We start from the raw sequence: 26,504 nt of genomic DNA, 5'->3' as shown, positions 1-26,504 counted from the left end.
TGTATTGGGTGCATATATATTTAGGATAGTTAGGTCTTCTTGTTGAATTGATCCCTTTACCATTATGTAATGGCCTTCTTTGTCTCTTTTGATCTTTGTTGGTTTAAAATCTGTATATCAGAGACTAGGATTGCAACCCCTGCTGTTTTTGGCTTTCAGTGTGCTTGGTAGGTCTTCCTCCATCCCTTTATTTTGAGCCTGTGTGTGTCTCTGCACATGAGTTGGGTCTCCTGAATAAACCACACTGAAGGATCTTGACTCTTTATCCAATTTGCCAGTCTGTGTCTTTTAATTGGGGCATTCACCCATTTACATCTAAGGTTAATATTGTTATGTGTGAATTTCATCCTGTCATGAGGTTAGCTGGTTATATTAATTGATGCAGTTTCTTCATTGCATCGATGATCTTTACCATTTGGCCTGTTTTGCAGTGGCTGGTATTGGTTGTTTCTTTCCATGTTTAGTGCTTCCTTCAGGAGTTCTTGTAAGGCAGGCCTGGTGGTGACAAAATCTCTCAGCATTTGCTTGTCTGTAAATGATTTTATTTCTCCTTCACTTACGAAGCTTAGTTTGGCTGGGCATGAAATTCTGGGTTGAAAATTCTTTTAAGAATGTTGAATATTGGTCCCCACTCTCTTCTGGTTTGTAGGGTTTTTGCCGTGAGATCCACTGTTAGTCTGATGGGCTTCCCTTTGTGGGTAACCCGACCTTTCTCTCTAGCTGCCCTTAACATTTTTTCCTTCATTTCAAACTTGGTGAACCTGACAGGTATGTATCTTGGTGTTGCACTTCTTGAGGAATATCTTTGTGGTGCTCTGTGTATTTCCTGAATTTGAATGTTGTCCTGTCTTGCTAGGTTGGGGAAGTTCTCCTGGGAAATATCCTGAAAAGTGTTTTCCGACTTGGTTCCATTCTCCCCATCACTTTCAGGTATACCAATCAAACGCAGATTTGGTCTTTCCACATAGTCCCGTATTTCCTGAAGGCTTTGTTCATTTCTTTTTACTCTTTTGTCTCTAAACTTGTCTTCTCACTTTATTTCATTAATTTGATCTTCAATCCCTGATACCCTTTCTTTCAATTGATCTAATCGGCTATTGAAGCTTCCGCATGCATCACAAAGTTCTCGTGCCATGGTTTTCAGCTCCATCAGGTCATTTAAGGTCTTCTCTACATTTTTTATTCTAGTTAGCCATTTGTCTAACCTTTTTTCAAGGTTTTTATTTTCCTTGCGATGGGTTTGAAAATGCTCCTTTAGCTCGGAGTTTGTTATTACCAACCTTCTGAAGCCTACTTCTGTTAACTCGTCAAAGTCATTCTCCATGCAGCTTTGTTCTGTTGCTGGCAAGGAGCTGCAATTCTTCGGAGAAGAGGCACTCTGGTTTTTAGAATTTTCAGCTTTTCTGCTCTGGTTTCTCCCCATCTTTGTGATTTTATCTACCTTTGGTGTTTGATGTTGGTGACCTACAGATGGGGTTTTGGTGTAGATGTCCTTTTTGTTGATGTTGATCCTATTCCTTTCTGTTTGTTAGTTTTCCTTCTAACAGGTCCCTCAGCTACAGGTCTGTTGGAGTTTGCTGGAGGTCCACTCCAGACCCTGTTTGCCTGGGTATCACCAGTGGAGGCTACAGAACAGCAAATATTGCAGAACAGCAGTTATTGCTGGCTGATGCTTCCTCCAGAAGCTTCATCCCAGAAGGGCACCCGCCTACATGAGGTGTCCGTCAGCCCCTACTGGGAGGTGTCTCACAGGCTACTTTGGGGTCAGGGACCCACTTGAGGAGGCAGTCTGTCCATTCTCAAAGCTCAAATGCCGTGCTGGGACAACCACTGCTCTCTTCAGAGCTGTCAGACAGGGACATCTAAGTCTGCAGAAGTTGTCTCCTGCCTTTTGTTCAGCTATGCCCTGCCCACAGAGGTGCAGTCTATAGGGACAGTATGCCTTGCTGAGCTGCAGTTGTCTCTGCCCAGTTCAAGCTTCCTGGCCACTTTGTTTACCTACTCAAGCCTCAGCAATGGCGGACGCCCCACCACCAGCCAGGCTGCCGCCTCGCAGTTCGATCTCAGACTGCTATACTAGCAGTGAGCAAGGCTCCGTGGGCATGTGACCCGCCAAGCCAGGCACAGGAGAGAATCTCCTTGTCTGCCGGTTGCTAAGACCTTGGGAAAAGTGCAGTATTTGGGCAAAAGTGTCCTGTTTTTCCAGGTACAGTCAGTCACAACTTCCCTTGGCTAGGGAAGGGAAATCCCCCAACCCCTTGCACTTCCTGGGTGAAGCAACACCCGCTCTGCTTTGGCTCGCCCTCCATGGGCTGCACCCACTGTCCAACCAGTCCCAACGAGATGAACCAGGTACCTCAGTTGGAAATGCAGAAATCACCTGTCTTCTGCATCAATCATGCTGGGAGCTGCAAACCAGAGCTATTCCTATTTGGCCATCTTGGAATGGCATTTTTTTGTATTTTTAGTAGACACAGGGTTTCACCGTGTTAGCCAGGATGGTCTCAATCTCCTGACCTCCTGATCTGCCTGCCTTGGCCTCCCAAAGTGCTGGGATAACCATGCCTGGCCACTCAGTTTCCCTTTCTATAAAATGCATTTTATCTGGCATATGGCACTCAAAAAATCATCCCCATACAAAGGGAAAAAAATTATCCCTCTACAAAGGGAAAAGTATAATCAATGTCACCCTCTGGGAACATTAACCTACTGACAAAGTACAGGATACAATGGATAAGAAATGGAAAATGGACACAAAATGGGAATTGAAAAGAAGCGATGAATGAAAAACATTTGGAAGAAAAATTGCACAGGATTGGAGATGACGGCCAAGAACATGAAAAGAATCAAAAATATAACCAGTGTTTCAAGATTATGTGAGACTAGAACAGTGATGTGACCAGAACTTGGGTGCATAATGGTAAATGGTAAAGTCATGACAAATTAAAACATGGATGTTCCCCTAGACACTACAGCTTTTTCCCTTTACACCCATTATATATATTTCTTAGACCAATAGAAATAGAATACAGCATACTTATGTAATTACAAAATTTCTAGTAGCCACTTTAACAGGTGAAACAGAAACTGGTAAAATTAATTTTAGTAATGTATTTCACTTAACCTCATATATTCAAATATTATTTCGACATATAACCAATACAAAAAATATTAAGAGATTTTGATACATTTTACATTCTTCATTCTGTTTTACATGAATTTTTCAAAATCTGAATTTTACTTTACACTTACAGCACATCACAATTTAGCCACAAATGTAAGTGGCTACCATATTGGAAACACAAGTTTAGACTATTAAATACTATAATTAAGTTTTATTACTGGAATACTGGGGAAAGAAACTGAAGTATATTCATTCAGTGTTTACACTACTCAGCAATAAAAAGAAATGGACTATAATAGGGATAAATACTGCATGTTGTATTAGTCCATTTTCATGCTGCTGATAAAGACATACCCAAGACTGTACAATTTACAAAAGAAAGAGATTTATTGCACTCACAGTTTCACGTGTCTGGGGAGACCTCACAATGATGGCAGAAGGTAAAGGCACGTCTCACATGGTGGCAGACGAGAGAGCTTGTGCAGGGAAACTCCCATTTTTAAAACCATCAGATCTCCTGAGACTTATTCACTATCATGAGAACAGCACAGGAAAGACCTGCCCCCATGATTCAATTACCTCCCACCGGGTCCTTCCTGCAACACGTGGGAATTCAAGATTAAATTTGGGTGGGGACACAGCCAAACCATATTCTACCCCAGGACCCTCCCAAATCTCATGTCCTCACATTTCAAAACCAATCATGCCTCCTAGGCCTCCAGGCCTGTGATGGGAGGGGCTGCTGTGAAGACCTCTGACATGCCTTGGGGGACATTTTCCCCATTGTCTTGGGGATTAACATTCATCTCCTCATGACTTATGCAAATTTCTGCAGCTGGCTTGAATTTCTCCTCAGAAAATGGGATTTTCTTTTCCACTGCGTTGTCAGGCTGCAATTTTCCAAACTTTTGTGCTGTTTCCCTTTTAAAACTGAATGCCTTTAACAACACCAAGTCACCTCTTGAGTGCTTTGCTGCTTAGAAATTTCTTCCACCAGACACCCTAAATCATCTCTCAATTTCAAAGTCCCACAGATCTCTAGGAAAGGGGCAAAATGCTACCAGTCTCTCTACTAAAACATAACAAGAGTCGCCTTTGCTCTAGTTCCCAACAAGTTCCTCATCTCCATCTGAGACCACCACAGCCTAGATTTCATTGTCCATATCATTATCAGTATATTGGTCAAAGCCACTCAACAAGTCCCTAGGGAGTTCCAAACTTTCCCACATTTTCCTGTATTCTTCTGAGCCCTCCAAACTTTTCCAACCTCTGCCTCTTACCCAGTTGCAAGGTCACTTCAACATTTGCATCAGCGCCCAACTCTACTGGTACCAATATACTGTATTAGTTTATTTTCATGCTGCTGATAAAGACATACCTAAGACTGGGCAATCTACAAAAGAAAGAGGTTTATTGGACTCACAGTTCCACATGGCTGAGGAGGCCTCACAATCATGTTGGAAGGTGAAAGGCATGTCTCACATGGCAGCAGACAAGAGAAGAGAATTTGTGCTGGGAAACTCCCCCTTTTAAAACCATCAGATCTCCTGAGACTTTTTCGTCATCACAAGAACAGCACAGGGAAGACTTGCCCCCATGATTCAATTACCTCCCACTGGCTTCCTCCCACAACACGTGGGAATTCAAGATGAAATTTGGGTGGGGACACAGTCAAACCATATCAAATCTTTCATGCTAACTGAAAAAAAAAATCAGATTCAAAAGGCTATATCCTATGTGATTCTATTTATGTGACATTTGGGAAAAGGCCAAAATTTAAAAAGCAAACACATCAATGGTTGCCTGGGGCTGGGATTAGGGAAGGCCTTGACTAAATTCACAGGGAATTTGGGGGGTCTGATGGAACTGTTCTATGTCTCAATTATAGTGATACTTATATTACTGCATACATTTGTCAAAACTCATAGAATTGCACACTAAAAAGTGTGAATTTACTGCATACAAATTATATCTAAGTGAATTTGATATTAAAACTTATTACAAGATAACGCTAATTATACAAGACCAAAATGTTTAAAAAGCAGGGTTTTTAAATATGACCATACAGAAGAAAAATATAAGGGTATTAATAAAGGGGGCACATTTTCTTACTAAATCTCACGATGTGCTATATTACATAATTCTTATCACATTTTACAAAGCAATCGCAAACAGTATATTTTTATTTTCACAATGGTACACTAATATAAAATGTTTTAAGCTAGGATAGTTTATTTAAAATACATTCTCCCCTTAAATATGACACCAAAAGCATAGGCAATCAAATAAATGTTAGATAAACTGGACTTCATCAAAATTTAAAACTTTTGTGCCTCAAAGAGTACCATAAAGTGAAAGACAACCCACTGTATGGGAAAACTATTTGCAAATCATACATCTGATAAGGGACTTGTATCTAAACATATAACTTAAAAGTTCTTATTATTAGTTTTTAAAAATCCAATTTAAAAAATGGGCAAAGATCTTAAGGACATTTCTCCAAAGAAAATAGACAAATGCCATTAAGCACATGAAAAGATGTTCAGCATCATTAGTTATTAGGGAAATGCAAATCAAAACCACAATGAGGTAACTCTTTTACCCTTGCAGTATGGCTATAATCAAAAAGATAATCTAGTAGATGTTGGTGAGGATGTGTAGAAATTAGGACCTTCATGCACTACTGGTAGGAATGTAAAATGGTACAGGCAGTTTGGAAAACAGCAATTCCTCAAAAGGTCAACACAAGATTTCCATATGACCCAGCAATTCCATTCCTGGCTATATAACCAAGAGAAATGAAAACATATGTGCACACAAAAACTTATACCTGCATATTCAAAGTATTTAAAATTGCCAGACAGTAGAAACAACCCAAATAACCCAAAGCTACCAACTGATAAACAGGTAAATTACATGTGTTATATGTAACAGAATATTACTTGCCAATAAAAAGAAATAAAGTACTGATAGGTGCTGCAACATGGATGAACCTTGAAAACATCTTAAGTAAAAGTCAGTCACAAAGACCACATATTATATGATTCCATGTATATGAAATTTCCAGAACAGACAAATTTATTGAGACATAAAATAGATTAGTGGTTGCCTAGGGCTGTAAGGGATTGAGGGGAGCAGGGTCAGGGTGGGGTGGCTAAAGGGTATGAAGTGTTCTTTAGGGATTATGAAAATGGTTGTGGTGATAGTTGCACAATTCTATGAATACACCAAAAGCCACTGAATTGTATACTTTAAAAGGGTGAATTACATTACATCTCAATACAGTTGTTAAAAAATATTCTATGGCAGGGGAAAGAGTTTTCAGTAAATACTAATAAAATAACTCAAATGTCAAAATGGCATCTATACAAATGTGTAACCTTAATAATTTTGTTGTATTTTTGGCATTAAGTTAGGAAAAATACTAAAATAATTACCCTTTCTACTGAAGACAACTGCTGCTGTAATCCATCACACTTTTTGTTTGCTTCTTCAAAAAGAGTCTTATATTTTTCTACTTGAGACTGCTGCATATTAATTGTTCGCTGCTGTCTCATAAAATCTTCTTCAAATTTTTTTACTTGAGACTTTAAATTCTGAATTTCATCCTCCTATAGTTATGAAATTATAGATTATGTGAAAAAATATGTAAGATTTGTTATCAAAACAAAGCAGAAAAAAAGAAGTTTCATATGTTCTTTGACATTTATACATATTTCATGAAAAACAAATTACAGTCTATTTTTACCTTCAAAAATGGAAGTCAAATGTTTTATTTGCATTTAATAGCTTACACTACACTTGTAAGACTAATATAGAGAATACTAATTATAACAAAAATGTAAGATATTTCAGCTCTGTGAAAATTCAACATATCAGAATAAAGTTCAGTACTTAGATACAATTTTTGATTTCAAAATTTAACTATGATTTATATCTAAATAAAGTTATTCAAAATGTAATGGAAATTGCTCCTAAAATGTCTTTGAATATTGCAGACTTTTAAGAGGTTTTTAAAGCTTACCTTTTTATTGCATTCACATACAACATTATCCAATTCCTCCTGCATAACACGGAGTTTGGCCTTTAGAAATCTGATCTGTGCTTCTGTGAATTTAAATAATTATATTTACTGTCTTTTGCTGAATCTAAGATGACATCAATTGTAAGACAGGCCATTACTTTATAAAGAAGAAAATACTCAAGATGGGGAGTCAAATAGGAGATATCTCTTAGGGGGCACTATAGGTACTAAACAGTCCTAATGAAAAGGTCAATGACGAATAAATCCAGTCAACAAAAAGAAATCACAGGTAGTATTCACATAAGTTTGCAGACAAAATTCACACTCACCAGGGTGGTCCAAACTACATCAGAGAATTTAAAGTGTTCTCAGGTCAATAATGTCCCTGAGTGTTTGGTAGAAACAAACATAAATCTTCTCTAGCAAAACTCAGCTTCTATCTAGTCATTGTGATTACAAAATGCCACTGACTGTAATGCAGATGCCAATTTCTGAGCAGTTAAAATGTAGTATATGTGTCTTTGAAGCAAAGAAATACACTAATACCTTACTGTCTAAGCTTTCTCCCACAAACCTTCAAGATCTATCTTTGGTATTTTACTGCCAGCAAAAGTTCACTATTCAATAATATCAGCAGTAAATCTTTGAAGTTTGTAGGCCCATAAAGTAAATAAAGTGAAAACTGAATTAAGAACTCACTCATAAGTCATTCAGTCATTTGTTCAAAATGGCATAGTAGGAATATTATAAAACAATCATGAAATTTATCTTGAGGAAACACTTGGAACTGCTCTGAGAAGTCATTAGGACAAATCCACTAAGCCATACACATGTGATGTGCACAGCATAAAACATCTCCATACACACTTCTGGCTTTTTTAAGTGCCCTCAGTGTTATCATCGAGCTGATGAATTATGGGTTGGCTCTAACTCTACCTAGGTCTCTTTGGCCTCAACTCTCCTACCATGTAACTCCAGGTGAGCAGGGAATAGAGGGAAATGACAAATTAAAAAGTGTGAAGTTGACAGTAGTTGGCCTCTGAGGGAAAGAAGGAAGAAAAAATAGGAAAGCATGACTTTTCCCATTTCTTTTTCTCCCTAACTCTAACCTTAGTAACTCTACCTCAACTCTAACCCAAGGAGCAGAGTGCTCCCATGTCTGGAGGCCCACAGTACTAAACTCTGCTCCCCACTCGACCCTAGCTTTAATCTTACAAAGTAATCTGTGCTCCCAAACTACTTCTTGATCTTTTTCTCCCACACATAACCAAACCATTCCAAGCAATCACCTGAAATAAGAGAAAATTCTCCCAAAGAAGAAGACACCTAGACCAGTGATACTAAAAAGGGAATACAGGGAGGCAGTTCTAACAGGGCCATGGGACCTGGGACCATGTTCCTCTACCGAGGAACAATCAACACCTGGGTATCACATCCTCAAAAGCATCTTAGAGAGACCTAAAGGCAACTTACTGCTCCACTTACATTTCCTTACCATAACTAGCCCTAGAAAGCTTGATTCGGTCAGTAAATATAGTAAGTGCAGAAGAAAATTGCTCCCTACTTATGACTAGTATATAACACAATAATTATTACATATATAAATTATGATTTCTCACAGAATCAAATAATTTTAAAGATAAACTGATATGGTTTGGATCTGTGTCCCCACCCAAATCTCATGTTGAATTGTAATCCTGTGTTGGAGGTGGGGCCTGGTAGGAGGTGAATGGATCATGGGGGTGATTTCTCATAAATGGTTTAGTATCATCCCTTTTGGTACTGTCCTCATAATAGTGACTTCTCATGAAATCTGGTTGTTTAAAAACGTGTAGCACCTCCCCCCTCTATCTCTTGTTCGTGATCCCACCGTGTGAGGTGTCTCACTCCCTGTTTGCCTTCCACCATGATTGGAAGTTTCCTGTGGCCTCCCCAGAAGCAGAAACTGCTATGCTTCCTGTACAGCCTGCAGTACCATGAGCCAATTAAACCTTTTCTTTATAAATTACACAGTCTTAGGTATTTCTTTATAGCAGTGCAGGAACAGACTAATACATAAACTTTATGATCATCTAATACAAACTGCTAAATTTTCAAATGAATAAACTGCTATTACAGAGGGGCTAAATGGCTTGCCTGTAGTCACAATTAATTGTATTATAGTTCGGCAGTAACTAGTTCATATATACTCAATTGTCTTACTTTTTTGCTTCAATAGCATAGGAGGCTCCTCATAAATTTAGTAATGTTTTTAGTTGATTGAAATTTAGTATTATTCTAGTGATACGCAAAGAATGAGTTAATAAGAAAAATTATATACATTAGAAAATTCATTTATTTTACCTGATGCAATGTCAATTCATTTGTCCTTTTGCATGTGTTGATTTAACATGCAATAAATAAAATATAGTAACAGTAAATGAAAAAATTCAGAAAAACTTTTTAAATATTGTAACAATAAGCGATGGGTATTTTAACTTAAGTTGAAATGTATTCAATCAAACCAGTAAATACAGTCTTTTTTATTTTTACTTTTTATAATGGAAAATATGAAACATAAAAGTAGGCAAGTTCAATGAACCCCATTTACCCACTGCCTATCTTTAACAATGACTGACTCATGGCCAGTTTTATTTCATCTATAATCCCATTCATTCCTCCCTCCACCACATCCTACTAGATTATACTGAAACAAACCAAGACATCACAATACATTTTTTTTTAAGGTAAGAAATAGTTCCCCAAGACTTCCTCTTCTAAGTAACTGTGCTATAAAGATAAAAATAAGAAACAAAAGAAAATCTACCTGTTCCAATGTCATTACTAACACCAGAAAAAATATCATCTGTATATTCAGGTAAGCCTTCTTCCTCCAGTTGCCCTTCAATTTTGCTAATTGTTTTTGCAAGGGAAAAGTCTGAGAAATCCTCTGGAATGGCAACATCGTCGGCAGTTTGGACATCGGAGTATTTCAATTTAACACTAAAAAATAAAAATTAAATATATATGTATGTATATACATATATGTGAACAAAATAGAAAGGTAGAAAGGATATATGCCTTTTACCCAAATAAGCAGATAAAAATTATTATAAATTTAAATTTATGATGAAATCTGTAATTGATATTAAGGTTTATATTACAAGAGACTACTATTACACATTTGAAATTTATGATGAAATCTACATATGATACTTTCAAGGACTATATTACAAGAGACTTAGCAGATTTTTGGTCTTTATGAATCACATGACCACAGAGCTAGAGAAGGCTTTATGAGGCCAGATGGTCTAGACTTTGCCTCCATATAAGGGAATACCAAAACTAAGAGTACTGCACTTGGCCTCCTAGGTCAAATCCAGCCTGTGGCTTTGAAATTTACATGCCTCTGGAGAAAAACTGTACAAACTGACATCACCCTGGCCATAATTCTGCAAACAGCAAAGAAAAATACCTCTTGAGAAAAAATTACAGAGTGAAGAGCTAATAGCTCAATCAAACAACATTTTTTTCCACCCAAAGAAACACATTCTTACCATGATCAATATTAACCAAAAAGTTGGATTTGATTTTTTTTTTAATGAAATGGAGAAGACCAACAAAATAAAACTCATTTCTAAAGGCACTGAGGAATGGGCCAGGCCTAATTCATTGACACATCAACAAATTTATGGTTCTGAAAGCCAAATTCACTTTTAAAACATAAGCAAATGCTTCAGAATTCTTTTCTTTTCATTTTAATTTTTTGTGGGTACACAGTAGGTGTACATATTTATGAGATGTTTTGATACAGGAATGCAATGTGAAATGAGCACATTATGAAGAAGGGGGTATCCATCCCCTCAAGCATTTATTGTTTGAATTACAAACAATCTAAATACACTCTTTAAGTTATTTTAAAAATACAATTAAGTTATTATTGGCTATGGTCACCCTATTGTGCTATCAAATAGTAGGTCTTGGTCTTCGGAATTCTATTTGAAAAATCAACTTTTAAAAAAAAAACTGTGAAGTCTGAAAAGGTAACCCTTTCCAGTTATGTATGCATGTATGTGGCCTATAAGTTCTTTTCTTCAATCTATTGTATAGTTATTTTCTGTTCCTTATCACTTTACTCTATTTTTTCCATCCCTTTTATTTAAAAAAAAACAAAAACAAAAAAGTTATTTAAACAATTAAAAGACACAAAAATGAACAAAGATTTTTCCAAAATTACAATGCAGTGATCAGTTTGGGTAAGTAATAGACATCTAAATGTAATAACTGACTGAAGATGGTTGGTGCAACTCAATCCTCCACCTTTTCTAGAAAGCATCCTATCCTAGGGAGCATCTTGGGTCCCTTTTTATGCCTATAATACTAAGAACTGTCTTGAATTCTTTCTCACCAAAAACAATAAAATGTAAATTATAATTATATTATAGTCCTATTTAGAGCATGGCAAATAATTCTGTAGCTCAATAGACAAAATAATGTATGCACTTTGTCAAATACTCAAAAACTAGACTATTGAGCCTATTTGAGAGAACTAGGCAGCAATCAAAAAACAAAACAAAACAAAACAAACCTCAGTTGCAGTCACAGTTCTAAGAGAATAAATCACTAGAAATAACATTTATAAAAATTTTAGATTTAGAATTTTTCTTGAGAACAATATAAAGTATTTGTTAACTGCTGCAAAACATTTCTGAGTAGAAAATGTTCTAAATTACTGAATATGGATAAGATATATGCAGGGTAACTTAATGTTTAGGGTATAAAAAGATCTGGAAAAACAAACAGAGCTTAAAAATTAAGAATGATGGTATTGTGAATTATACAACTAAAAAAAAAAGAAATACTTTGAAAACTATACTATACCTTGAATTTGTTTTCCTTCCTTTATTTGCAGAGTGTAATTTGTTTTGAACCTTGTTTACAGGATCAATGTTTTTGGTCTTTGGCTACATTAAAAGAATTGAAAGTATTGATTAATTAGAGTCTAATCATTTGCCAAAGAAAGCAATTCTGTAACACATAGAATTGCTATTTTGCTACACAGAAAAACTGCTATTTTGATGGAATTACCAAAAATGTCTTTTCAAGAATATCACAACTGTATAGCTGGAAAAGACCTAGATAATACCAAAACCAAGAAATTCAAGGATAAGGAAAATGAGTCCTAAAGATTCAGTGGTATTCAGCTAGCCAGTGGACTGTCGTGAATAAATCTGGACATTCTGACTCACAGAATTTAGTTCTCCTCAGGAACCAATTATTCCCCAGGCAGGCCTTCCGTGGCCTTCAGGTCTACAGTTCCCTTGGCTTAGGTCTCCATGGATGGGAAACATAGATCCCAGTATGTTCTACACCTAGAAGAGTGATCTCTACACTATAAATATTTAAATGAACGAACAAACTTTTCAAATCACCTTCTTTGCATATGAGTATCATTCTTTTTCAGGTCTTCGCTCTACTAGATGTAAGCTTCGGAAAAAAAAAATAAGCCTCAGTTTACAAAGTCATTTCACCTAGAATTTTTTCCACTGTACCTCCAAATTATTCAGTGAAATTATGAGACAACAAAGGATTTCATTTATTATATGAGTGACATTTCATAAATGCATCCCTCTGAGTATCAAGGTTTATATTGTTTCTGTTGAGTCATACCCCTTCTCTGCTTTGTCTAAGAAAAAGTCTAAAAAAACCTAAGTTCTACAGAATATAATTGTATTCAGAGAAAGTTTAATTTCATACCTTAGTTTCTGAATGAAGATGAACTATCCCTTCAGATGGTAATACACCTCTACAGACCAAAAATAAACATTATACATTAATAATAGATGACATTGAGCTGAGACAATGATATTCAACAATTGTATTTGAAAGGGAAACTATTCAACTATCAAATAATCTTTGCTATAATTGTAGTTATCCACATGTTAATTTTTTCTGAATGAGTACCATAAACAAGAAAAATGCTTTGGATAAATAATTCACCTTTAAGAAGATACACTATAATGCCAATATTCTAGTAGGAAACTAGCAAAAATTTTAATGAATGGAAATCATCAACAGTAATTGTGGGCTATCCACAGCAATTACCCATTTTACAAACGATTCACCACAGGGCTTTTTATTATGAGCCCACTCAATGTGATCATTCTTTTAATCCACTTAAAACACTTGGTCAGTGCCTGTTTTCCTCATTATACTGTGAACTCTATGAGGGCAGAAATCATGTCTGCCTTGTTCAATATTCTATGCCTAGTCAATTTAAAAGCTTATATGCCAGGTACTACTGGCTTAAGTATTTGTTGAGTGCATGAATAAACACATCTAAAATGCAATTTATTTTTATACACAAGGTTTTCAAAATATATTTGTAGTTTAAAACAAGGAGTGTTGGCCAGGCGCAGTGGCTCACACCTGTAATCCCAGCACTTTGGGAGGCCAAGGCGGGCGGATCACAAGGTCAGGAGATCGAGACCATCCTGGCTAACACAGTGAAACCCCGTCTCTACTAAAAACACAAAAAATCAGCCAGGCGTGGTGGCGGGCACCTGTAGTCCCAGCTACTTGGGAGGCTGAGGAAGGAGAATGGCATGAACCCAGGAGGTGGAGCTTTCAGTGAGCCGAGATTGCGCCACTGCACTCCAGAGCGAAACTCCATCTCAAACGACAACAAAAAAACAAGGAGTGTTTATGGAAGTCTGCAAACTATGGCCCACAGGCTGAATCCACCCACTCATTCACTTATGTCTGATCTATGGCTGTTTTCACACTACAACCTTAAAGTTAAGTAGGTACAACACAGACTAGCCCACAAATCTAAAAATATTTGCTATCTGCCCCTTTACAGAAAAAGTTTGCCTAACACATTGTCTTGGGCATTGTATTTACGTCTCTGAAAACATACCATGTTAGCATCCATTATTGCTATGAAAAAACTCTGTCATATCCCCTGAGAAGTCCTAACCATTGGAGAGGACACACAACTAAAATTATTTTCCATCAGATGCCTCCCACTGAGCTAGCCATGCATAAGTTTTTTCAGTATTAAATACAAAGATACACTTAGATAAATAAACCTCTTAACTATTAGAAATACCTCTGGGAAGAAAAAAAAAGGCTTTCAAAATATGTTAAAAATTACAGAAACTAAAGAATCACTCTCACAAATGACATGAAAATGTTTCCAAATATTATACAAATTTTAAGTGTCCTCTTTAATCTTCCTCATTTTAAATTAATGTTTGTCATTTCTTTAGTACATTTTCTATACCTCTCATTCCATTCCCCAACACACATGCATACATATCAGTCAAAAGACATTAAAGGGTTATCTGTCTCCATCAGATTTTGCAATGATATTACTTTGCTAGTGTATTTCCATGAAAAATAAGCTATAATATGGTATTCTTACTTTTGTTTAACTCCATGAAATGTTTGTAATATGATGGAAATGACTGTATGGTAAACCATGCTTCAAGCAGACTGGAGGATATGTATACTACGTTATTAGGAGATTAAACTCTGGTTTCCCATCACAGTTTTTGACAGAGTCATCCTGGGTGTTGAAGACCTATTTAAATATATTCTTCCTTATTTAGGTGGAATATCATTGTTCCAACCTGAAATGAATGGTTTCTTTACAGAATTATTTCCCATATTCAGCAATTCCCAACTGATCACCAAATGCCATGTTTTACATGGTAAAAGCCATCTGTTCAAACAGTAGCATTAAAAAAAACTGGTAGATAAACAGAGCGTTATCATCACAACATCATCTGTTGTTAGTATCATTTCAGTTCTTCAGTTTACTGGATAAACACCATGTTAAATCTATGTATAATCCAAATTTTGGAATTTTGATAACTTAAATATCTTTTTTTACAGAATATCAGAGTATTACAGCTAATAAAGTGGTTTCATGTTATATGTATGCATACATATGTATATCAAAATATAAAAATGTGTAATTGAGGTACTTAAAAAATACTCAAAAGCAACACATATTAACTTCTTGGAAACAAGATCAGGTCTGTTTACTCTCCACTGTAATACCAGTAGCTAGACCTGGCACTAACAGTGTTCAAAAATTATTTTTTTCAGGTTTGAGATATAATTGATATATCATACAATATACTCTTTTTACATATACAGTTAAATATGTTTTAGCAAACATATATTGTCACATAACCACCACAACCACAAGACAGAGAATATTTCCATCATCTCAAAAAGTTCCCTTGTGTTCCTTGGTAGTCCCCTAACCCCTACTCAAGCCCCAGACAACCATCTTGATTTCTGTCCCTAAAGCTCTGCCTTTTCCAGAGCATCAAATAAGTGGAAACATAGATTATATATGTTTTTTAGCCTAGCTTCTTTCACTTAGCAAATATGTTGTTATTCTACTAGTAGTTCATGGCTTTTTATTGCCAAGTAGTATTCCACTGCATGGATATACCATAATTTGTTCATCCAGCCACCATTTGATAAATATTTGAATTATTTCCAGGTTTTGGTAATTATGAATAAAACTGATCTAAAAATTCACATGCAAGTTTTTTCATGGATATATGTTTATATTTCTCTTGGGTAAATATCTAGGAAAGGAAATACTGGATTGTATGCAATAATTATTTTTGAATACATGAATAATATCCCAATATTTCACATGAGCCAAATATACTGCCATGTAGGAATAAACTTCTCTTTTGTCTCTAAACCCTGTAGGGCTGTGCACCTCTTACAGCCTGCTTCTTGATCTTAGAATACTGGGAGGTGGGGTACCCATAGCTGTTTTAATATTTTAAAAGCCACAAATAATTTTAGTCCATTCTTAGAGTTTCTTTGCTGATAAAACTTTCCCCCAAACTAGTGGGTTTCTTCCCTATTTAATTTCAGTCAGTTCTACATGCCATTACATCACCTACAATTCTTTCCAAGACTAATTCTTTACTTATTTCTTCACCTGACCTCTCTTTCTCAATTTAAAAATGGGTTAAACAGTGTCAAGCTTCTAAGGAGAGACTATAACTTTAGTTAGGTCTTTGCCGTGGGTCATTTTACCCAAATGAAAAGTTTCACTATGTGCCATTTAATCTGATTCTTGCCCTGAGAAGCCTTAATCCATTGGAAAATTTTATCAATAGTCATAAAGTCCACATGTTTAGTCTGATATTTGCCTCAAGGTTGAATTTTGATAGGCTTTTGTTCCTTATAGATTTTCTCGATTTTACCTTGTAATTCTTGAGGTCTAAAACCAGTTTACTCCACAACTTGACAATTACAACAAGGGTAATCAACAGTGTGCTACTGGCATAATGACAGCTATATAGATCAATGGAACAGATATGAAAGTCCAAAAATAAAACCATATGTCTACAGTCAACTGATTTTTGACAAGAGTGCTAAGAACATTCAATGGGGAAAGAATAGTCTTCTCAACAAATAATGCTGAGACAAATGGCTATCCATGTGCAAAAGAATGGAGGTTGACTCTTATACCACATACAAAATTAACTCAAAATGGATCAAAGAACCTGAATCTAAGAGTTAAAACCATAAAGCTCTTCAAAGAAATCATGGTTGTAAATCTTTGTGAATCTGAATTAGATAATCAGCTATTCCGTTTTATTTCTGCTTGCAAATCAGCCAAATCTATCCCAAACTTGTCTCTTCAAGAGCACATACTGAGGCCGGGCGCGGTGGCTCACGCCTGTAATCCCAGCACTTTGGGAGGCCGAGGCGGGCAGATCACGAGGTCAGGAGATTGAGACCATCCTGGCGAACACGGTGAAACCCCGTCTCTACTAAAAATACAAAAAAAATTAGCCGGGCGAGGCGGCGGGCGCCTGTAGTCCCAGCTACTCGGGAGGCTGAGGCAGGAGAATGGCGTGAACCCGGGAGGCGGAGCTTGCAGGGAGCCAAGATCGGGCCACTGCACTCCAGCCTAGGCGACAGAGCGAGGCTCCGTCCCAAAAAAAAAAAAAAAAAGAGCACATACTGCTAATATTGTGTTTCAGCCTCTTTCCCCAGAGAACAAGTTCATTAGACACCTGTTGTGCCTCCCAATTTACCACAGATGACAGTTTTACTAAATTCATTGCCACTACATAACATTCATCCTTTATCTTTTCAGCCTCCAATATCAGTTTCCTTGCTGGTTCCCACCTAACTGCTAAGGTAATGCCACACTTCTGAGTTTTTGTTATGCAGCATTCCATTCCCAATACCAATTTCAACATTAGCAAAGATAAGCAGGCTAGTAACCTAAAAATTCCAGCAGATTAACCCATTCAATGCAGCCATAGTGAGGAAGAAGGACCCTTTTTTCTACATGTTCCACACATGGTCACCCAGAGACCAGGCTAGGAGATTTTACCAATTGGAATTTTACTCATTTTCATGGCTAGAAAGTCAGCTGGAGGTTCACACACCAATTCTTGACTGTTTTGGCTTGGAAAAGATTAACTAAACTTCTATTCATAGCCCACTGACAACTATAAAAGACCTGGAATGTTTGGTGATCATCATTGTGTCTGCTACAATATGATTTCATAGTTTTATTCACATCAATTATATACTTTTTCCTGTTTCCTCTCTAAAGTTTTTAAAATGAGGACAAGAATATACATTTCAAAATAATATTTTGAAAATTACATGAGATAAAGGGCTTCCACTGTGTCGGATTGGTATAAGCCCCCTATATATACATTATTCTTAAAATTATAGAATTTTCAATGTTTGCATGCAAAAAGATCTTACATAGTTAAAGATCCATGTACATCAATTTAAAAGAAGGTGCTTGAGAATTTAAGTTACTTACCTTAAACTGTAATCATCTTCATCATCACATGATTTCATTTGTTTTGAAACAGGCCTAGATCGTACTTCTTGCCGATCTCTCTTAAATGAGTAGAGAAAGGTCATATATCATACAGAAAAAAAACCAAACCACTAAGATATACTCAAGTGCCTCTCTGAACATTCATCATTTCAGAACTGTCCTGGGTTTCCATAACATAAAGGCACAGAATTCTAAATGCTATAGTATGAAGATAAGGTCTATAACACTAGTTGCACCTTTCATTTGTTATGGGTTAAAAAATTCCATCCTAAGGGGAAAATGTAAGAATATCAAGGCCTTTACATAATATTTCTAATTCCAGCTTCCCCATCCCTTTAGAGTCTTTCAACTTACACAGCATACAACAGAAATTAGAAGTAGGCATAAGACATTTTTTAAAAAATTCACTTAATGGGTAGAAAAATTTGTCTCAAATCAGGAAAAACTTCAATGTTGAGAAGGCTGTGAAGATGCTAAAAGTGAAGTATCAGGAGTAAAAGCTTTTGACAAAGACACATCAAGAAATTAAAGTAAGGCAAGATGGTGGAATAGAAGCCTACACTATTCATACCCTCTGCAGGAACACCAAATTTTAACAACTACCTGCACATAAAAACATCATCATGAGAGCTAAAAATCAGGTGAGCAATCACAGTACCTGGTTTTAACTTCATATCATTGAAAGAGTCATTGAAGATGGTTGGAGAGACTTAAATCGCTGATACCACCCCTCCCTGACTCACTCCTGCAGTGGCTGTGCAGCCTGAAGAGTCTGTGCACTTGGGGGAGGGACAGCACAGTGAATGGGGGACTGTACACTGAACTCAGTGCTGCCCTATCAGAGTGGAGAGCAAAGTCGTGTTGGGCTGAGACAGTACCCATGCATGGAGGAAGCATTTGGACTAGCTATATCCAGAGGAAAATCGCCCATCCCGTGGGTCAGAACTCCAGTTTGTCAGCAAGTCACCACCACTGGCCAAAGTGCTCTGGGGTCCTAGGTAAACTTGAAGGCAGTCTAGGATACAAGGACTCCAATTTCTAGGCAAACCCTAGTGCTGGGCTCAGCTCAGAGCCAGAGGACTAGGGTGGCACATAGGGAGACACCAACTGTGACCTAGGGAAACACCAACCGGGGCACTAAAGGATTGCTTCCGCCATGCCTTCCCCAACACCAGGCAGTGCAATTCGCAACAACAAAAGTGTCTCCTTCCTTCTGTTTAAGGAGAGGAGAGGAAAGAGTAAAGAGGACGTTATCTTGCATCTTGGATACCACCTTGGCCATGGAAGGCATCCAGTGGGGTGCCAGGCAGAGTCACACAGCCACCATTACAAGCCCTAGCTCCTGAATGACATTTCTAGACACACCCTGGGCCAAGAGGGAACCTGCTGCCTTGAAGGGAAGGACCTAGTTCTGACAGCGTTCATCACCTGCTGACTAAAGGGACCTTGGGCCTCAAATAACCAGCAGCAATACCAAGGTATTAATAGTAAGCCATGGCCCTTGGGCTCTGAGACATACTGGCTTCAGGGGTGGCCCAGCACATTCCCAGTTATAGTGGCTACAGTGAAAGACTCCTTCTGCTTGTGAAACAGAGGGAAAAGTAAAGGGACCTTTGTCTTGCACCTTAAGTACCAGCACAGCCACAGCAGGGCAGAGCACCAAGTGGACTCTTGGGGTCCCTGATTCCAGGATTTGACTCTTAGACAGCATTTCTAGACTTGCCCAGGGCCAGAGGGGAGCCCATTCCCTTGAAGGGTGAGTCCCAGGCCTGGCAATATTCACCACAACCTGACTGAAAAGCCCTTGAGCTTTAAGTGAACACTAGCAATGGCCTGGCAAAACCCCGCTATGGACTGGTGGTGGTGGTGACCGCAAGGAGAGGCTCTTCTGCCTGTGGAAAGGGGAGGGGCGAGCGTGAAGGACTTTATGTTGTAGTCTGAGTGCCAGCTTAGCCACAGAACACTAGAGCACCAGATAAATTCCTAAGATTTCTAACTTCAATCTCTGACTACTAGACAGCATCTCTGGACCCACCTAGGGCCTGGGGGAACTCGCCACCCTGAAGGAAAGGACACAAACCTGGCTGGCCTCATCACCTGCTGATTGTAGAGCTCTAGGGCCGTGAGTGAATATAGGTGGTAGCCAGGTAGTGTTTATAGCAGGTTGTGGGCAAGATCCAGTGCTGTTCTGGCTTCAGGTTTGACCCAGCACAATCCCAGTGGTGCTGGGTACAGGGGTGCTTGCATCACCACACCCCTAGTTTCAGACAGCTCAGCACAGACAGAAAGAGACTCCGTTTGTCTGGGAGAAAATAAAGGAAGAGAAAGAGTCTCTGTCTGGTAACCCAGAGAATTCTTCCAGATCTTATCCAAGACCACCAAGACCTCTATGAGTCAGCAAGAACCCTAGTGATATTGGGCAGGGGACCCAAGTCCCTTTAAATAACTGGAAAGCCTTCTCAAGAAAAACTGGCACAAATAAGCCCAGACTGTGAAGAGTACAATACTTAACTCTTCAATGCCTACACACTGACAAACATCTACAAGCATCAAGATCATCCAGGAAAACATGGCTTTGCCAAATGAACTAAATAAGATACCAGTGACCAATCCTGGAAAAACAGAGGCATGTGACTTTTCAGACAGCGAATTCAAAATAGCTGTTTTGAGAAAGCTCAAAGAACCTCAAATAATGGAAAAGGAGTTCAAAATTCTATCAGATAAATTTAACAAAGAGATTGAAATAATTAAAAAGAACCAAGCAGAAATTCTGGAGTTAAAAATGCAACTGACATACTGAAGACTGCATCAGAGTCTCTTAATAGCAGAACCAATCAAGCAGAAGAATTAGCCATCCTGAAGACATGCTATTTGAAAATACAGAGGAGACAAAAGAAAAAAGAATGAAGCATGCCTACAACATCTAGAAAATAGGTTCAAAGGGACAAATATAAGAGTTATTGGTCTTAAAGAAGAGGCAGAAAGAGAGATAGAGGTAGAAAGTTTATTTGAAGGGAAAATATCAGAGAACTTCCCAAACCTAGAGAAAGTTATCAATGTTCAAATAAAAGAAGATTATAGAACACCAAGCAGATTTAACACAAAAAAGACTACCTCAAGGCATTTAATAATCAAACTCCCAAAGGTCAAGGATAAAGAAAGGATCCTAAAAACAGCAAGAGAAAAGAAACAAACAACATACAAAGAAGCTCTAATACATCTAGCAGCAGACTTCTCAGTGGAAAACATACAGACCAGGAAAGAGTGGCATGACATATTTAAAGGGCTGAAGAAAAAAAAATCTTTTACCTTAGAATAGTATATCCAGCAAAAATATCCTTCAAACATTAAAGAGAATAACAGATCTTCCCAGAAAAACAAAAGCTGAGGCATTCCATCAACATTAGACCTGTCCCACAAGAAATGCTAAAGGTAGTTCTTTAATCTAAAAGAAAAGGATGTTAATGAGCAAGAAGAAATCATCTGAAGGTACAAAACTCACTGATAATAGTAAACATACAGAAAAACAGAATATTATAACACTGTAATTGAGTGTAAACTACTTTTAAGTAGAAAGACTAAATGATGAACCAATTAAAAATAATAACTACAACAACTTTTTAAGACATAGACAATACAATAAGACAGAAACAGTAACGAGTTAAAAACTAGGGAGATAAAAGTGTAGAGCTTGTATTAGTTTTCTTTTTGCATGTTTGTTTATGCAATCAGTGTCAAGTTGTCATCAGCTTTAAATAATGGGTTATAAGATAGTATTTGCAAGCCTCACAGTAACCTCAAGTCAAAAAAACATACAATGACCACACAAAAAATAAAAATCAGGAAATTAAATTATACCACAAGAGAAAATCACTTTCAATAAAAGGAAGACAGGAAGGAATACCACAAGACAACTGGAAAACAAATAATGAAATGGCAGGATTAAGGCCCTTATCAGTAATAACATTGAATGTAAACGGACTAAACTCATCAATCAAAAGACGGACTGGTTTAATGGATGATAAAACAAGACCCCATGATCTGTTGCTTACAAAAAACATACTTCACTTATAAAGATATATATAGACTGAAAATTAAAAGGGTAGAAAAAGATATTCTACACCAAAAAGAAAAAAAAAGCAGTAGAACCTACACTTAGACAAAATAGATTTCAAAACAAAAACTGTAAGAAGAGACAAAGAAGGTCATTATATAATGCTAAACAGGTCAATCCAGCAACAGGATATAACAATTGTATATACATGCACACAACACTGGAGCACCCAGGTACATAAAGCAAATATTATTTGAGTTAAAGAGAGAGCTAGACCGCAACACAATAATAGCTGGAGACTTCAGCACCCACTTTTGCCACTGGACAGATTTCCCAGAAAGAAACTCAACAAACATCAGACTTAATCTGCACTACAGAACAAGCAGGCCCAATAGACATTTACAGAACATTTCATCCAAAGGCTACAGATACACATTATTCTCCTCAGCATGAATATCATTCTCAAGTACAGACCATATGTTAGGTCACAAAACAAGCTGTAAAATATTTTAAAAACTGAAATAATATCAAGCATCTTCTCTGACCACATGGAATAAAACTAGACATTAATAACCAGAACTTTGGAAACTATACAAAGACACAGAAATTAGATAACATGCACCTAAATTACCAGTGGGTAAATGAAGAAAATAAGAAGGAAATTGAGAAATTTCTTGAAACAAATGATAATGAAAACACAACATGCCAAGATCTATGGGATATAGTGAAAGCAGTACTAAGAGGGAAATTTATGCAGCTGTAAGTGCCTACAACAAAAAAGAACAAAACCTTCAAATAAATGACTTAGCAATGCATCTTTTCTTCCCTTTTTTTTTTTGTTTGTTTGTTTGTTTGTTAGTTTGAGACAGAGAGAAACTCTGATGCCCAGGCTGTAGTTCAGTGGCATGATCATGGCTCACTACAGACTGGACCTTCCTGGGCTCAACCATCCTCCCTCCTCAGCCCCCCAAGTAGTTGGAACTACAGGCGTGCACCACCACATCTGACTAATTTGTATTTTTTTCTAGAGATGGACTTTCACCATGTTGCCCAGGCTGGTCTCAAACTTCCGGGTTCAAGTTGCATGCCTTGGCCTCCCAAAGTGCTGGGATTACAGGCATCAGCCACCACATCCAGTCAGCAATGCATCTTAAAGAACCAGAAAAGCAAAAGCAAACCAAACCCAAAATTAGGAGAAGAAAAGAAATGAAGATTAGAGCATTTGAGATTATAGCATAGAGAATTTGCAATGAAGAAAAGATTGATGAAACAAAAAGTTAGTTTTTTTTAAGATAAGCAAAATTAACAGACTAACAAAGAAAATAAGGCAGACGACTCAAATAAATAAAATTAGAGATTAAAAAGGAGGCATTACAACAGACAATGCAGAAATTCAAAGGCTCATTAGTGGCTATTATGAGCAACTATATGTCAATAAATTGGAAAATCTAGAGGAAACAGATAAATTCCTAGACACATACATACAACCTACCAAGATTGAACCATGAAGAAATCCAAAACTTAAACAGAACAATAATAAGTAATAAGATTGAAGCCACAATAAAAAAAATTTTCCCAGTAAAGAAAAGCCCAGGACCTGATGGCTGCACTGTGAATTCTATTGAACATTTAAAGAAGAACTAATACCAAACCAACTCAAACTATTCCAATAATTGGAGGAGGAGGGACTACTTCCAAACTCATTTTATGAGGCTAGTATTACCCTGATACTAAAACCAAAGACACATCAAAAAAAGAAAACTACGTGCCAATATCTCTACCGAACATTGATGTAAAAATCCTCAAAAAATACTAACAAACAGAATTCAGTAATATATTAAAAAGATCATTTGTCATGACCATGTGGGATTTACCCCAGGGATGCAAGGACAGTTCAGCATACACAAATCAATCAATGTGATACATCATATCAACAGAATGAAGGACAAAAACCATATGATCAGTTCAACTGATCCCGGAAAAGCATTTGATAAAATTCAACATCCCTTCATGGTAAACACACTTCAAAAACTGGGTATAAAAGGAACAGACCTCAATACAATAAAAGCCATACATGACAGACCCACAGCTAGTGTAATACCGAATGGGAAAAACTGACCGTCTTTCCTTTAAGATCTGGCTTACTTTCACCACCGTTATTCAACATAGGACTGAATCAAAAAAATAACTAACTAGAGCAATTAGACCAGATAAAGAAATAAAGGGCATCCAAATCAGAAGGAAGAAGTCAAATTATCCTTATTTGCAGATGATATGCTCTTATATTTGGAAAAACCAAAAGACTCCACCAAAAACTATTAGAAATGATAAACTCAGTAAAGTTGCAGGATACAAGATCAACATACAAAAATCAGTAGTGTTTCTGTATGTCAACAATCTGAAAAAGAAATAAAAAAGTAATCCCATTTACAACAGCCACAAATAAAATACCTAGGAGTTAATATAACCAAAGCAGTAAAAGATCTCTACAACAAAAACTATAAAACATCAATGAAAGAATTTGAAGAGGACACAAAAAAATGGAAAAATATTCCATGTTCATGGATTAGAAAAATCAATATTGTTAAAATGTTCATACTACCCAAAGCAATCTACAGATTCAATGCAACCCCTTGCAAAATACCAATCACATTTTCACAGAAATAGAAAAAACAATCCTAACATTTATGTGGAATCACAACAGACTCAGAATAGCCAATGCTACCCTAAGCAAAAAGAACAAAACTGGAGAAATCACATTACTTGGCTTCAAATTATACTATGGTGCTATAATAACCAAAAAATCAGAGTACTGGCATAAAAACAGACACACACACCAATGGAACAGAATAGAGAAAATCCAGAAACAAATCCATACACCTACAGTGAACTCATTTTTGACAAGGTTGCCAAGAACATACACAAAGGGAAAACGGAATATCCACATGCAGAAGAATGAGACTAGACCCCTACCTCTTGCCATATACAAATATCAAATCAAAATGGATTAAATACTTAAACCTAAGATCTCAAAACAATGAAATTACTATAAGAAAACATTGAGGAAACTCTCCAGGACATTGGAGACAAAGATTTCTTGAGTAATACCCCACAAGCAAAGATCACCAAAGCAAAAATGGACAAATGGGATCAAATAAAGTTAAAAAGCTTCTGCACAGTGAAGGAAACAATAAAGAGACAGCCCACAGAATGGGAGAAAATATTTGCAAACTACGCATCGACAAGGGAATACAAGGCAGAAAATATAAGGAGATCAAACAACACTATAGGAAAAAAAACTAATAATCCAATTTAAAAATGAGCAAAAGATGTGAATAGACATTTCTCAAGAAAAACATACAAATGGCAAACAGGCATTAAAAAGGTGTTCAACATCATTGATCATCAGAGAAATGCAAATCAAAACTACAATATCATCTCAACTCTGATAAAATGGCTTATATCCAAAAGACAGGCAATGACAAGTGCTGGTGAGGATGTAGAGAAAGGGAACCCTGGTACACTGTGGGTGGGAATGTAAATTAGTACAACCACAAAGGAAATAGTTTGGAGGTTCCTCAAAAAACTAAAGTTACCATATGATCCAACAATCCCACTGCTGCGTATAGGTCCAAAAGAGGGAAATCAATATATCAAAGAAATATCTGCACTTCCATGTTTGTTGCAGCACTGTTTACAATAGCCAAGATCTGGAAGCAACCAAAGTGTCCACGAACAGATGAATGGATAACTAAAATGTAGTACATATACACAATGGAGTACTATTCAGCCACAACAAACAATGAGGCCCTGTCACTTGCAACAACATGGATGTAACTGAAGGTCATTGAGTGAAATAAGCCAGGCACAGAAAGACAAACTTCACATGTTCTCACTTATTTGTGGGATCTGAAAATCCAAACAACTTAACATATGGAGATAGAGAGTTAAAGAATGGTTATCAGAGACTGGGAAGGGTAGTGGGGGATGCAGGGGTGGGAAACAAGGATGGCTAATGGGTACAAAAAATATAGTTAGAAAGAATGAATAGTACCTAGTATTTGATAGCACATGTTTATTATAGTCAAAATAATTTAATTGTACATTTTAAATTAACTAAAAGAGTATAATTGGATTTTTTGTAACACAAAGGATAAATAGTTGAGGGGATGGATACCCCATTTTCCATGATGTGATTATTATACAATGCATGCCTGTATCAAAATATCTCATTTACCCCATAAACACTTACTATGTAATCACAAACATTAAAAAATTTATAAAGAGAAAGTGAGTAAACAAAAATTAAATATGAGAAACCTTATATTGTTCGCTTCTGCAGGGGTAGGAATCCACTCCCCAACCCCTTTCCTAGCTTGTCCGTATTCTATTCTGTTTTTTATTTGCAGGGGGAGTTGTTTTTTTTTTTTTTTTTTTTTTTTTGAGACAGAGTCTGGCTCTGTCGCCC

General features: G+C 36.9%; 1 protein-coding gene across 2 annotated transcripts in view; it reads right to left on the bottom strand.

The window, feature by feature from the left end:
- Window positions 1-26,504, bottom strand: part of TEX9 (testis expressed 9) — an 81,834-nt gene that overhangs the window by 46,266 nt on the left and 9,064 nt on the right. For both annotated transcript variants that reach the window (XM_011986620.1, XM_011986612.1), the window contains exons 4-9: window positions 17,962-18,041; window positions 12,885-12,933; window positions 12,009-12,091; window positions 9,955-10,130; window positions 7,149-7,231; window positions 6,562-6,735 (exon numbers count right to left, since the gene is read on the bottom strand). In XM_011986620.1, the coding sequence (XP_011842010.1) occupies window positions 6,562-6,735; window positions 7,149-7,231; window positions 9,955-10,130; window positions 12,009-12,091; window positions 12,885-12,933; window positions 17,962-17,999 (603 nt within the window). In that variant the 5' untranslated portion in view covers window positions 18,000-18,041. The remainder of the gene's footprint in view (window positions 1-6,561; window positions 6,736-7,148; window positions 7,232-9,954; window positions 10,131-12,008; window positions 12,092-12,884; window positions 12,934-17,961; window positions 18,042-26,504) is intronic.

Source organism: Mandrillus leucophaeus, unplaced genomic scaffold (genome assembly GCF_000951045.1).
Source record: "Mandrillus leucophaeus isolate KB7577 unplaced genomic scaffold, Mleu.le_1.0 Scaffold108, whole genome shotgun sequence".
NCBI classification, from domain to species: Eukaryota; Metazoa; Chordata; class Mammalia; order Primates; family Cercopithecidae; genus Mandrillus; species Mandrillus leucophaeus.
The sequence above is the reverse complement of the archived record's forward strand: the minus strand, read 5'-3'. Positions and strand labels throughout refer to the sequence as shown.